At 44.9% G+C, this 11,224-nt stretch overlaps 1 protein-coding gene across 1 annotated transcript in view; it reads right to left on the bottom strand.

The window, feature by feature from the left end:
- Nucleotides 1–1,619: 1,619 nt before the first annotated feature.
- Nucleotides 1,620–11,224, bottom strand: part of LOC119428730 (sodium- and chloride-dependent GABA transporter 2-like) — a 17,468-nt gene continuing 7,863 nt past the window's right edge. Inside the window, exons 6-14 of the mRNA XM_037696402.1 lie at nucleotides 10,060–10,194; nucleotides 9,711–9,814; nucleotides 9,276–9,400; nucleotides 7,845–7,957; nucleotides 7,622–7,759; nucleotides 3,231–3,333; nucleotides 2,196–2,296; nucleotides 1,844–2,014; nucleotides 1,620–1,763 (exon numbers count right to left, since the gene is read on the bottom strand). Of these exons, the coding sequence (XP_037552330.1) occupies nucleotides 1,620–1,763; nucleotides 1,844–2,014; nucleotides 2,196–2,296; nucleotides 3,231–3,333; nucleotides 7,622–7,759; nucleotides 7,845–7,957; nucleotides 9,276–9,400; nucleotides 9,711–9,814; nucleotides 10,060–10,194 (1,134 nt within the window). The remainder of the gene's footprint in view (nucleotides 1,764–1,843; nucleotides 2,015–2,195; nucleotides 2,297–3,230; nucleotides 3,334–7,621; nucleotides 7,760–7,844; nucleotides 7,958–9,275; nucleotides 9,401–9,710; nucleotides 9,815–10,059; nucleotides 10,195–11,224) is intronic.

The following is an 11,224-nucleotide window of genomic DNA, read 5'->3' as shown; positions in this document are numbered from 1 at the left end:
GCAGAACTAGAGTGAAGAACGTTACTGATGCGGAACTAGAACGAAGACTGTTACAGATGCGGAACTAGAGCGAAGAACGTTACTGATGCTGAACTAGAACGAAGATTGTTACAGATGCGGAACTAGAGCAAAAAATACTGATGCGGAACTAGAGTGAAGAACCTTACTGGGGACCCCACCAGTGTTGCCAGGTGTACGATAATTATCGTAGTTGTACAACAATTTTTCCCTCTGTACGATCAATAATCCCAAAAAAGGCCAAATATAAGATAATTTTCCATTCTGTGAACGTGTGGTTGTAATCGGTTGTCATCAGCCTCTCGCAACTAACTGTCGGACTTTTTGTGCGAACCCTGAAGGCAAACAGATGCACGATTGGCTGAAAATTCCAGCCAATCGTGTTTTTCTAAATGTGACCTACGAGTGATGTGTATGCGAGTGCCTGAGAACAACGGCCATGATTGGCTGAATAGTCCGCTGCACCCGCCCCATGAGTGAAGAAAAGAAGAAGAAGCAGAGCCGGTCTGGAAGCGGACCCATCACTACTATAGTGTATCAATAGATTTTTTTATTTTGGTTATGACGGGTGTACGATAATTTCCCTGAAAATATGATAATTTTATGTCTCTAGTACGATAATCCTACATTTCTCACCTGGCAACACTGGACCCCACCCATCCAGCTCACACAGTTCATCCGGTTCCTCTCAGGCAGGAGGTCACTGAGGAACCACTTCTTCGAGGAGGCTGATTTTGTTTATTATTATGATTATTAGATCCTTCTACTTGTTCTTTCTTTATTTTTTGGTCTGGCCTCAGGAAGACATTTCTTTCAGGGTGAAAGACACTGGTTGTTTAACCAACTAGCAGGAACATCAGAACGTTTCTGCTGCGATAAACACGTAGCGCACAATCGGCAGAGGTTTTAAGGCATTTTAAATTATTCTCGACTTAACTCGAACTAACCGTCGACCTGTCAATACGTTCAGAACTAAACTTTATTTCCTCAGAGTTTGTCCAAAAAGTTACAAATAAAATATTAATCGTTATAACTTTTCCACAGAACTCCACGCTTTAAGCTCTGAACTTTCTGTTTAAGCGAAGCTCTCGATGTTTTGGCAGCTAAAGTGTGATTTTGGCTAGTGCGACTCCACCGGGTGTAAAACGCGTTCAGAAACAATTTTCTGAATTGACTCGGTGACTAGCACACGTCTGACTCATGGAGTCACATCAGCAGACACGCTGGCGATCTGTTGTCTCTCGTAGAGAGGATAGTATCAAAGAAGCTGCACCACCGACACGCTAACGGAACGTTAGCGGCGTCTTTAACGGGATCGGGCGGTCCTCGCGTAGTGACCGAACCGGAAATAAATAAGAAGCTGGGACTTCAACCAGCAGTTCTTGGTGTGGAGACATGTGGACCGGGAACATCCTGCGCTTGATACTTCCTTGGTCATCTTCAAAAACAGAATGTAAACAAAACGTCTTTTTAAGAGTCGTGAGTTTTCGTCTCAGACCAAATTCATTTCGTCAACCCTCGATTTCGTTTCGTCGGTGACGTCCGGTGAGGATCCAGCAGCTTGAAACTTCCTGTCTGAGTCGTCGTCATGTCGCCTTCTCCTAGATGAGCTCCACGATTTGCTCCGTGGGTTTCTCGGTGAGAGGCGGCACGTGGGCGTAGGCCCGCATCAACCCGTTGCTGGAGATTTGATGGAGCGCCAGGGAGGACTTGATTTTGGCGGGACTGCAGAGGTGCTGGAAGCGCTGCGGAGAGAGAAAAGGAGTTTAAACGATCGCATTTTGTGTGTGTGTGTGGTGGACTGTTCTAAAGACACGGGCGTCACCTGCGGCACGGTTCCTGGAGTGGTGACGAGGGCGTAGACGGCCCAGATGGGAAGCAGGGACACGGAGGAGAGGGTGAGGAGCCAGCCCAGCGTGGTGGCCCAGACGGGAGCTACGAGCCCCTTCCCCAGACTCAACGGAGACCAGCGCACCAGGGAAAATATAAACGTGGCCTTAAGACAGAAGTAAACTCTTTAATGAGAACAGACGCCATCAGGAGCCTTTGTCCCGTGAGAACTAGATTTAAAAGGATAAATTCATCTCGATTACGTTCGAGTCGTTGGAAATGAACGCGAGGATAAAACTGCAACCTAAACTACCGTTCACCTGATTTATTTTCTACAGAGTACTCACAGTGCACACAGCCGGAGTGAAATACCTCCAGCACAGCCTGAAGACGGGCAGCGGGTCGTAGCCGGTCATGTCTCTGATGTCGGCGCTGAAGCGGTCGGCTCCTGCGGATGAAACCGTATCGTTGGTTCGGTGCTTCGCTCCTAAAGACGAACCACCTGACCCGCAAGTGGATTCTTTAAAAACTGCTGTAAAGAGTTGAAGTCATGACCGTGGTGCCCCCCCCCCAGCCCCCGTCTCGACTCTCGGCTGCTGGGGGAGCCATAAAAACAGGCTCGCTTGTTTCTTACTCATTCTCAGCCAGTTTGTCCTGAAAATTAACTGTTGAAACATTGCTCTGACTTTATTTTGCCGTTAAACAAACTGTGTTTTGTGCAACTTTAAAGCCTCGTTTCAGGCTGGGACGGGGGGCCCCGAGGACTGGTTTTAGAGACAGACAAGAAGGGGGTGGGGGGATCTGGCCCAGAGCCAGTCTCCTTACAGCGGCAGCCATCCTAATATACAGTCTGCTGGGTCTGAGAGGAATGCATTAGGTGGACGGCTTCTATTAAATCCTGGACATTACATTTATTATTGGCAAGAAGGAAATTTAATTAAAGTCAGTCATAAAATCAGGAAGAATTTAAATCAAGAGGAATTACAGGAGAGAGGAGTAGGAAAGAATATAAGCAGGAAAAACAACAAAATGGAGACAAAAAAATGAGAGGAAAATAGGTGCAAATACGAGAAGGAAGTTAAAAAAGAACCAGCATTAAGGGAATTATCGGAAATGTATTTGGAAAAGGATTCATGGAAAATAATAATATAAGGAGAAAGCATGGAAAAAGGTGAGACTGGAAATGACAGGAAAGGAGCTTACAAGCAAGTAAAGAGGCAAAAAATGGAAAATGAGGGCAAAATAAAATATTAATTACCGGAAGATGGAGACGGCGATTAAAAAGAAAAAAAGTCGAACAGAAGCGAAGAGAAAAAGAACGGAAACAGTCAAAACAAAAACGCTGTAAACATAAATAAACGAAGAGAGGAAGCGGTTCGTACCGTAGACCCAGCCGATGGCCAACGACTGGAAGATGGAGAGGAGCAGCAGGCTGGCTCCGCTGCAGGAGAAGTGGTCATAGATCTGGAAGACGTACAGACCACCCTGCAGCCAGGTGGAAACATTCATCCACAAGAGAGAGAGAAAAGCTCCTTAGTTTCACACCGTTACAAACAAACGGACAGGCAGCCCGTTTCTCCCACAACGACTCAACGGCTGCAAATTGGAATGAAAACACCAGATTTTAGCAAGGTAGAGTCTCCAAAGCTACTTAAATAACACCAAATCAGCTTGTTTGCAGATAAAAACATAGCTCATCTGCTAATAAACTGTCAACATGTGTTCCGCAGGGATCTATATTCGTTGTAGATCGATTCTCTTCCATTTGTTTGCTCCAAGTGTAAAGTTTACCATACCACTTTATTTATAAATCACTTAAAACAGCAACAAGGCCAACCAAAGTGCTGTACAGACAGAACAACAGGTAACACACAAAGCAAAATACAAAATGAGGTAAATCAGAATATAGACAAAAAAACGATGCAGATAATGACGACTAACCAGTGTGGAGCGTACAGGTTCAAAACACAGATCCTCTGGTGTTGAAAGCTACTGAATAGCAGTGAGTTTTTAAACGGGACTTGAAAACCGAGAGGGATGGGGGCCTGTCTGACAAGCAGAGGTAACTCGTTCCAAAGTCTTGGTCCTGCTACAGAGAAGGCCCCGTCACCTCTGCGCTTAAGACGAGTTCCTGGAACTGTGAGGAGCAACTGGTCCGCTGACCTCAGGGAACGTGGTGGGACATACGGTTGTAGCAGATCAGAGATGGGGGGGGGGACTGTTCAGTGATTTGTAGACATACAGGAGTATTTTGAACTGGATTCGAAGGTGAACCGGTAACCAGTGCAGGGAGGCCAAAACTGGTGTGATGTGCTCTCTTTTGCCTGTACTGGTTAAAAATCAGGCTGCTGCATTCTGGACCAGTTGTAGTTGTGCAATGGAGGTCTGACTGATACCAAACAGGAGTGAATTGCAGTAATCAAGCCTAGATGTAATGAATGCATGTATTACTGTCTCCAGGTTATTTTTGGACAATATGGGCTTCAGTTTAGACAGCCGCCTCAGTTGGAAGAAACATGATTTAACAATCATGTTAACATGATTGTTAAGTTTCAGGGAAGGGTCCATTATCACTCCCAGATTAGTGACTCTTTTTTTCTGACAGGGTTAGAGCGGAGAGGTCGATGCAGTGGTTTGTGACCGTGTCGTTGGGAGGGAACAACATGACTTCAGACTTCTTTTCATTGAAACTTAAGAAGTTTAAAGCCATCCAGTCCCTGATGTCAGCCAGGCAGTCGAGCAGCGGTTGAATAGAGCATGTACCATTGTGTCTTAGGGGGAAGTAAATTTGACAGTCATCGGCATAGAAGTGGAAGTGCATGTTGTGTTTCCGGAAAATAGCACCAAGCGGCAGCAGGTATAAAGAGAATAGGAGGGGACCCAGGATGGACCCCTGCGGAACCCCCCCCATTTAAGCTCTGCCTCTGCGGAACTAAAATCCTTGATGGAGACTCAAAAGGATCTGTCAGCCTGGTAAGATCTGAACCAATTGAGGGCTGACCCTGTGACGCCCACCCACTGCTCCAACCTAGCAATGAGGATCTCATGGTCAATGGTGTCAAAGGCGGCTGTGAGGTCCAACAGGACAAGCAGCACAGAATCACCAGTATCTGTGGATCTGAAGATGTCGTTAAAGACCTTCAGCAGGGCAGTTTCACTGCTGTGGAGAGGTTTAAAGCCAGATTGGAATAGCTCTAAGATGGTGTGACCTTCCATTGATCGTATGCAGACGACACCATGATTTGTATACATGTTAAAAGTGTGACACAAGGAAAGACTGTCATTGTTCTCCATCTTCTACCACTTATCCAAAGTTGGGTCACGGAGGCAACAGGTCCAGAAGAGAAACCCAGAGATCCCTTTTCCCTAGCAACACTTTCCAGCTCGCCCTAGGAGATCTGAAGGCGTTCCCAGGTCAAAGAAAATACACAATCACCTTAGAGAGTTCTGGGTTGGCCCCAGGTACTCTTACCAGTGGGACTTGCTTGGAAAACCTCCACAGGGATGCATCCTAACTGAAACCACCTCAACTGACTCCTTTTGATACGAAGGAGCAGCAGCTCTACGTTGAGCTCCCAGGGATGATGGGGCTCCTCACCTTATCTCCAAAACTGAGCCTGGCCACCCTACAAAGGAAGCTAATTTTAGCTGGTTATATTCTGGATCTCATTCTTTCTGTCATCATCCAAACCTCATAACCATAGACGAAAGTTGGAACGTATAAAGATCAGTAAATCCAGAGCTTTGACTTAATTCTTTCTTCACAACAATCAACTGAGGCAATGCCTTCATTACTGAAGACAAGGCCCCATCTGTCAATCCATCTACCATCACTTGTGAACAAGATGCCCAGATAATTAAACTCCTCTCCCTGAAGCAAAGACCCCCCCAAACTGTCATTGTTCCAATCCTAAACAACAAGACTGCTCAGCCACTGAATGACTTCAGGATTGTCTACTGCAAGTGAAACATTCAATTGTACGCAGACGACACCATGATTTATATACAAGTAAAACGTGTGACTCGTTTCCGAAGCTACATAGTAAACCTACATGTTTTTGGTGCAATGCATTCAAGTGGGGAGGGGGTACACTGTATAAGATTAGACGTAGGTTTGTCTTTTTGTCGCTTGTCTGAGGTGGTGCAGTGACGGATCCTGGCGAGCAAAGGGAGCAATTTTGTCCTTCCTTACACCTTGATACAGCCACACAGCAAAATGAAAGTCGGTACCTCACTTATTATTCAAGGTATCGTGCCCAAGTCTTGAAAAGACTCAACAACTTCCTGGCGGTTCATGTGGACGGTGTCTCGTGGACCTGGTCACGTAATGAGTCTAACCAGGTCCGACTGTTGAGTCTTACAGTTCCAGTGCAGAGTTCATATCTGAATCCAGGTATGTTGAAGCTGTGAATGATTCTAAACATTTAATTTACGGTACTTCCACTTTCAAACCAGATAAATCTTTGCATCACCTGAAGCTGAGCATTAGAAATCTGTTTTTTATTATTTCTGAAGGAAATTCCAAATTTTAAAATGAATATAGTTACTATACTTCTTCCGTACGATTTTTCAGCATCTTTCTTGTTCCGCAGTTTTTGTGCTATTTCAATAAATCTTATATCAAAACATTCAGCTCTTTCAGGACAATCCTGCTATTTGGTATTGGTGCAACTCTAGCTTTTTGAAATATTTAGCCTTTTCTGTCCTTTTTTTTTCCTCATAGAAAATAAATTGAGCTCATTTTACATCCGTCAAATCTTTAGATCTGTTTACAACCTTTTACTGCTCCTTAAACATTTTGTTTTCAGCTTCCTTGTGCAAATTTTAACTTTTTTTCAGCTACTTTCAGCTGTTTTGTGCTTCTTTCACATGATTTCTGCTAACTACAACATTTTGTGCTTCTGACTTCTTTCTGCTCCTTTCAGCTTATTCCTGCAAGTTTCAGCTTTTTCTACCATTTCAGCTACTATTTAGCTGTTCATGCTAACTTTAGCTTTTTCAGCTAATTCTACATTTTTTGCACTCATTTAAAACTTTTGTCAGCCTAATTCAGCAAAAATGTGCTCACTCCACATCCTTCTGGTAATTTAAGTTTTTCTGCTTATTAGCTACTTTTCAACTTTTTTTTTGTTGTCGTTGTTTCAGCTGTTTTAAGATAATTTCCACTTTTTTGTGCACATTTCTGCTTCTTTCAGCCTACGGTAATTGGGCAAACGTGTTCTTTCTGCTTTCTTCTGCTAATTTAAGCTTGTTCTAGCTTTTCAGCTAGATTTTTATTAGCCTTTTTTAAGCTGCTTCCAGATAAATTCATGTTTTTGTAGTAATTTCTGTTACTTACAGGCTAATTAACTTGTTTCTGCTAATTTCAGCTGGTTATGCTCCTTTCAGCTTTTTCTGCTATTTCAGCTACTATTTAGCTGTTTTATGCAATTTTTAGCTGTTTCAGCTAATTCCACATTTTTGAGCTCATTTAAGTTCCTTCCAGTTATTTCTGGTGGTTTAAGCTTCTTTCTGCCTTTTCAGCTATTTCTTTGTGCTAATTTTAGCTTTTTCAGCTGATTTCTTAATTTTTGTGCTCATTTCTACTTATTTAAACCTAATCCAGCAAATACGTGTTCGTTCTGCTGTCTTCTGATAATTTAGGCTTCCATTTCAGCTTGTTTTTAGATGATTTCAGCAGTTTTTCAGCAAGATTTTCAGCAATAATTATTCACACTGCATTTCTGCAGGAAATGCGATTTCTCTAGTTTCCTTCAGGTTAAAGGCGACTCACCGGTGTGACCATGACGAGTCCAATCAGGAAGCAGACGACGCACACGAACAGCAGCAGCAGCTCTCTGCGGCGGCCTCGTCGGATCAGGTGGGGGTACAGGTCAGTCACCGATGTCATCAGCGCCTCCAGGCTCACAAACTGGGTCAAAGAGGAGGCGTGTGTGTGATCACAGTGCGTGTGTTCACAGCTTAGCTACACACATCAGAACCCAGTGAGCACCTACCTGCGTGTCCAGACCCAGCATGATGATCATGAGGAAGAAGCAGACCGCCCAGAGCTGAGGAAAAGGCATCATGGCTACGGCTCTCGGGTAGGCGATGAAGGCGAGGCCGGGCCCTGAGAAGAGGAACAAACTGGATTTTTATCTGAATTCTTTCATAGTTTTGGTGAACTCGTCAATATTTCAACTCTTAATTAATGTTTTTAATGAGTAAACTGTTGCTGCTGTCTATAAGGACGTTTTAAGATTTTTTTTTTTCAGGTTCTTAAAGGTGCAGTTTTTTTTTTTTTATATAAACCTTTCCATTTGAAAAGACAAAAATGTCCAGCTTTATGAGGTGCTTCCATCTGAAACTTTACAAGATATACTTTAAATCAGGATATTTATTACCGTAATTTCTGGTGTATAAGCTGCTACTTCTTTCCCCCCACACGCTGTGAACCCCGCTGCAATAATGGATTTTTTTTTGACGGGCTAACGAGCTTTATGCCACTAAAAACAGTGATCTTCGTCACGCTTGGGCGCTCACATAGCTGCCCAGTACACGTCTCTCTTGGAAGGGGGAGGCTCAATGAGCCTACTTGTATAAATAAAGTTAAAAAAAATATGATTAATGAAATTACCTAACAGGTCACAATGGACCAATGAAACGAGGAGGGGAGGAGAGAATGGGGAGGGGGGGAATCCCCACTCCCCCATGACGGGGGGATTCCCTTGTCTGCGCAGAGCATGTGAGTCTCACATGCTCACAGAGCACTTTTGCTCCACGGAGCAGGACAGCTTGACCTCCTGCTAAGCTACTGTATTATTTTTCCCCCCAACTATCCGTGTTTAACATTTACCGTACTGTACGTATTTCTGTATGTTACTGGTACACATTTAATTAAAAGTTAAAAAAATCTTTCTGTGACATCTTTCTATGTACAGATTTCGTGTTACAACGTGAACACCCGCGGCTTATATATGTACAAAATTGGTATTTTATTTAATTTAGTGTGCGCGGCTTATATTGCAGTGCGTGCTTTAGACCGGAAATTACGGTAAATTTGGCAGAGACTTCTTCAGCATGTTTGATTTTAAAACGGCAACAAAATTTAAAAAAATGCTCAAGAGAGCCGATGTGTTAGCACATCAGCTGAAAGGTGATACATCTGGTGACTTTAAATAAAATAATAAAAATTAAAAAAAAAAACATGGCGTTGTTTTCAGCTTGTTCACCTGAACATGGATAGACTGTGGATATGTGGGGGACTACTTTTTGTGGTGGACTGATATACGTTTAAAGCTTCAAGCAGAGAATTACACGTGATGTGGTGCTAAACTAAAATGACATTTTGAACAAAAGCTCATCGACTGTTGTGATTTAGTTTAGATAAAAGCGGATTTTTCCACGTTTGGTGAGATTTCCGTTTCCGTTCGGACGCCCGGCTTCACCTGATTGGGCCACAGTGGATATATCCACGCCCTGCTCTTCGGCCATGAAGCCCAGCACCGAGAAGATGGCGAAGCCCGCCAGGAAGCTGGTGCTGCTGTTCAGGAGGCACAGCAGGAACGAGTCTCTGTAACACACATGAACAAAAACAGCTGCGTTAAAAAAAACGATTTTCGTAAATCCCAGGGAGTGCTTGTTTCTCTTTGCGAGTTTGTTTGGGGGGGGGGGGGGGGGGTACTGTGGGAAACATGGCAGCCGGGGCTTTTCTTTGAGGTGTGGCTATATCAGTGTGTTTTCTCTTTCCATTCCTGCCATTCCTTCTGGAAGCCGGTGGGAGCGAACGTCTTACGTTTCAGTGGAAAAAGTCGGCGTGAGGTGTGTGTTTGGCGTGTCGTGGAGCTGCTCCGTCAGTGTGTGTGCGCGCGACAGAGTCTCACTTATAGCAGTCATTGTTGTATTTGTTGTAACTGCCCAGGGCTGTGAGGCTCCCCAAGCAGATCCCATAAGAGAAAAATATCTGGGTGCCTGCATCCATCCATACCTGCAGAGAAACAGAGAAACGAGAGGAGACGAAAGGAGAGGTGAGCTTCGTCTGGAGTTGAGGTCATCCAAGATGCTTGAAACCCTGAAGCAAAACCCACGAGGTGTTCTCCCACTCACCTGAGATCGACTACGAGAGCTGCTATACCGCCTGAAAGAGCACCTAAAAGAACTTGTACCCCCCAGGACACTTTTTTTAAAAATAAAATGTAATAAATCTGCCTCGTAAGAGGAGTGGTTTTGTACCTGTGGGTCAGCCAGGCGGGTGTGGTTTGGTTTGAGGTAGTAGATGATGCCCTGCGTAGCTCCAGGCAGCGTGGCCCCTCGCACCAGTAGCACGAACAGCATGACGTACGGGAAGGTGGCGGTCAGGTAAACCACCTGAAACGTACGCAAAGCACGCAGGAATATTGTCAGAGAGAAAGAACGCAAGATGGATATGACAAATCAGCATTTCCCCTACTGGCCTTGGCAGGGCGCTCATCTCTTCGAGGATTTTTGTAGATGGGGAGAGGTTAGAGAGACGTGCGCTACTTTTATGCCAGCAGTTGTCAGTTGTGTATGTGTGTGTGTGTGTGTGTGTGGGGGGGGGGGGGGGGGGGTAGGAGTATGCGTGAGAGAAGCAAAACACTACATTAGTAGCTTTTAGCTAGTGCATATGTAATGCGTGCAGCTAGCTTAGCACTACGTCAGTGCCGGCAGTTGTCAATGAGGTGGGGGGTAGAAGTAGGAGTATGCATGAGAAGCGGAGCGCTACATCTGTAGCTTTTTAGCTAAGCGCATCTGTATTGCACGCCGCTAGCTTAGCGCTACATCAGTGCCAGCAGATGTCGATGAGGTGGGCGGTAAGACTAGGAGTATGTGTGAGAGAAGTGGAGCACCACATCAGTAGCTTTTTAGCTAAGCATGTCTGTATTGCATGCCGCTAGCTTAGCGCAACGTCAGTGCCATCAGATGTCGACAGGGTGGGGGGTATGTGTGAAAGAAGCGGAGCGCTACATCTGTAGCTTTTTAGCTAAGCGCGTCTGTATTGTGCACGGCTAGCTTAGCACAAAATCAGTGCCAGCAGATGTAGACAAGGTGGGGGGTGGGAGTAGAAGTATGCATGCTTTTTAGCTAAGCACATCTGTATTGCACGCCATTAGCTTAGCACGACGTCAGTGCCAGCAGTTGTCGATGAGGTGGGGGGTAGGACTAGGAGTATGCGTGAGTGAAGTGGAGCACTACATCAGTAGCCTTTTAGCTAAGCGCGTCTGTATTGCGTGCCGCTAGCTTAGCACTACGTCAGTACCAGCAGTTGACGGGGTGGAGGGTAGTAGTAGGAGTATGCGTGCTTTTTAGCTAAGCGTATCTTTATTGCGCACCGCTAGCTTAGCACTACATCAGTGCCAGCAGTTGTCGATGAGGTGGG

This window comes from Nematolebias whitei, chromosome 23 (assembly GCF_014905685.2).
Source record: "Nematolebias whitei isolate Nwh7 chromosome 23, NemWhi1, whole genome shotgun sequence".
Classification (NCBI taxonomy): Eukaryota; Metazoa; Chordata; class Actinopteri; order Cyprinodontiformes; family Rivulidae; genus Nematolebias; species Nematolebias whitei.
Note: the sequence above shows the minus strand (reverse complement) of the source record. Positions and strands in the feature narration are given on the sequence as shown.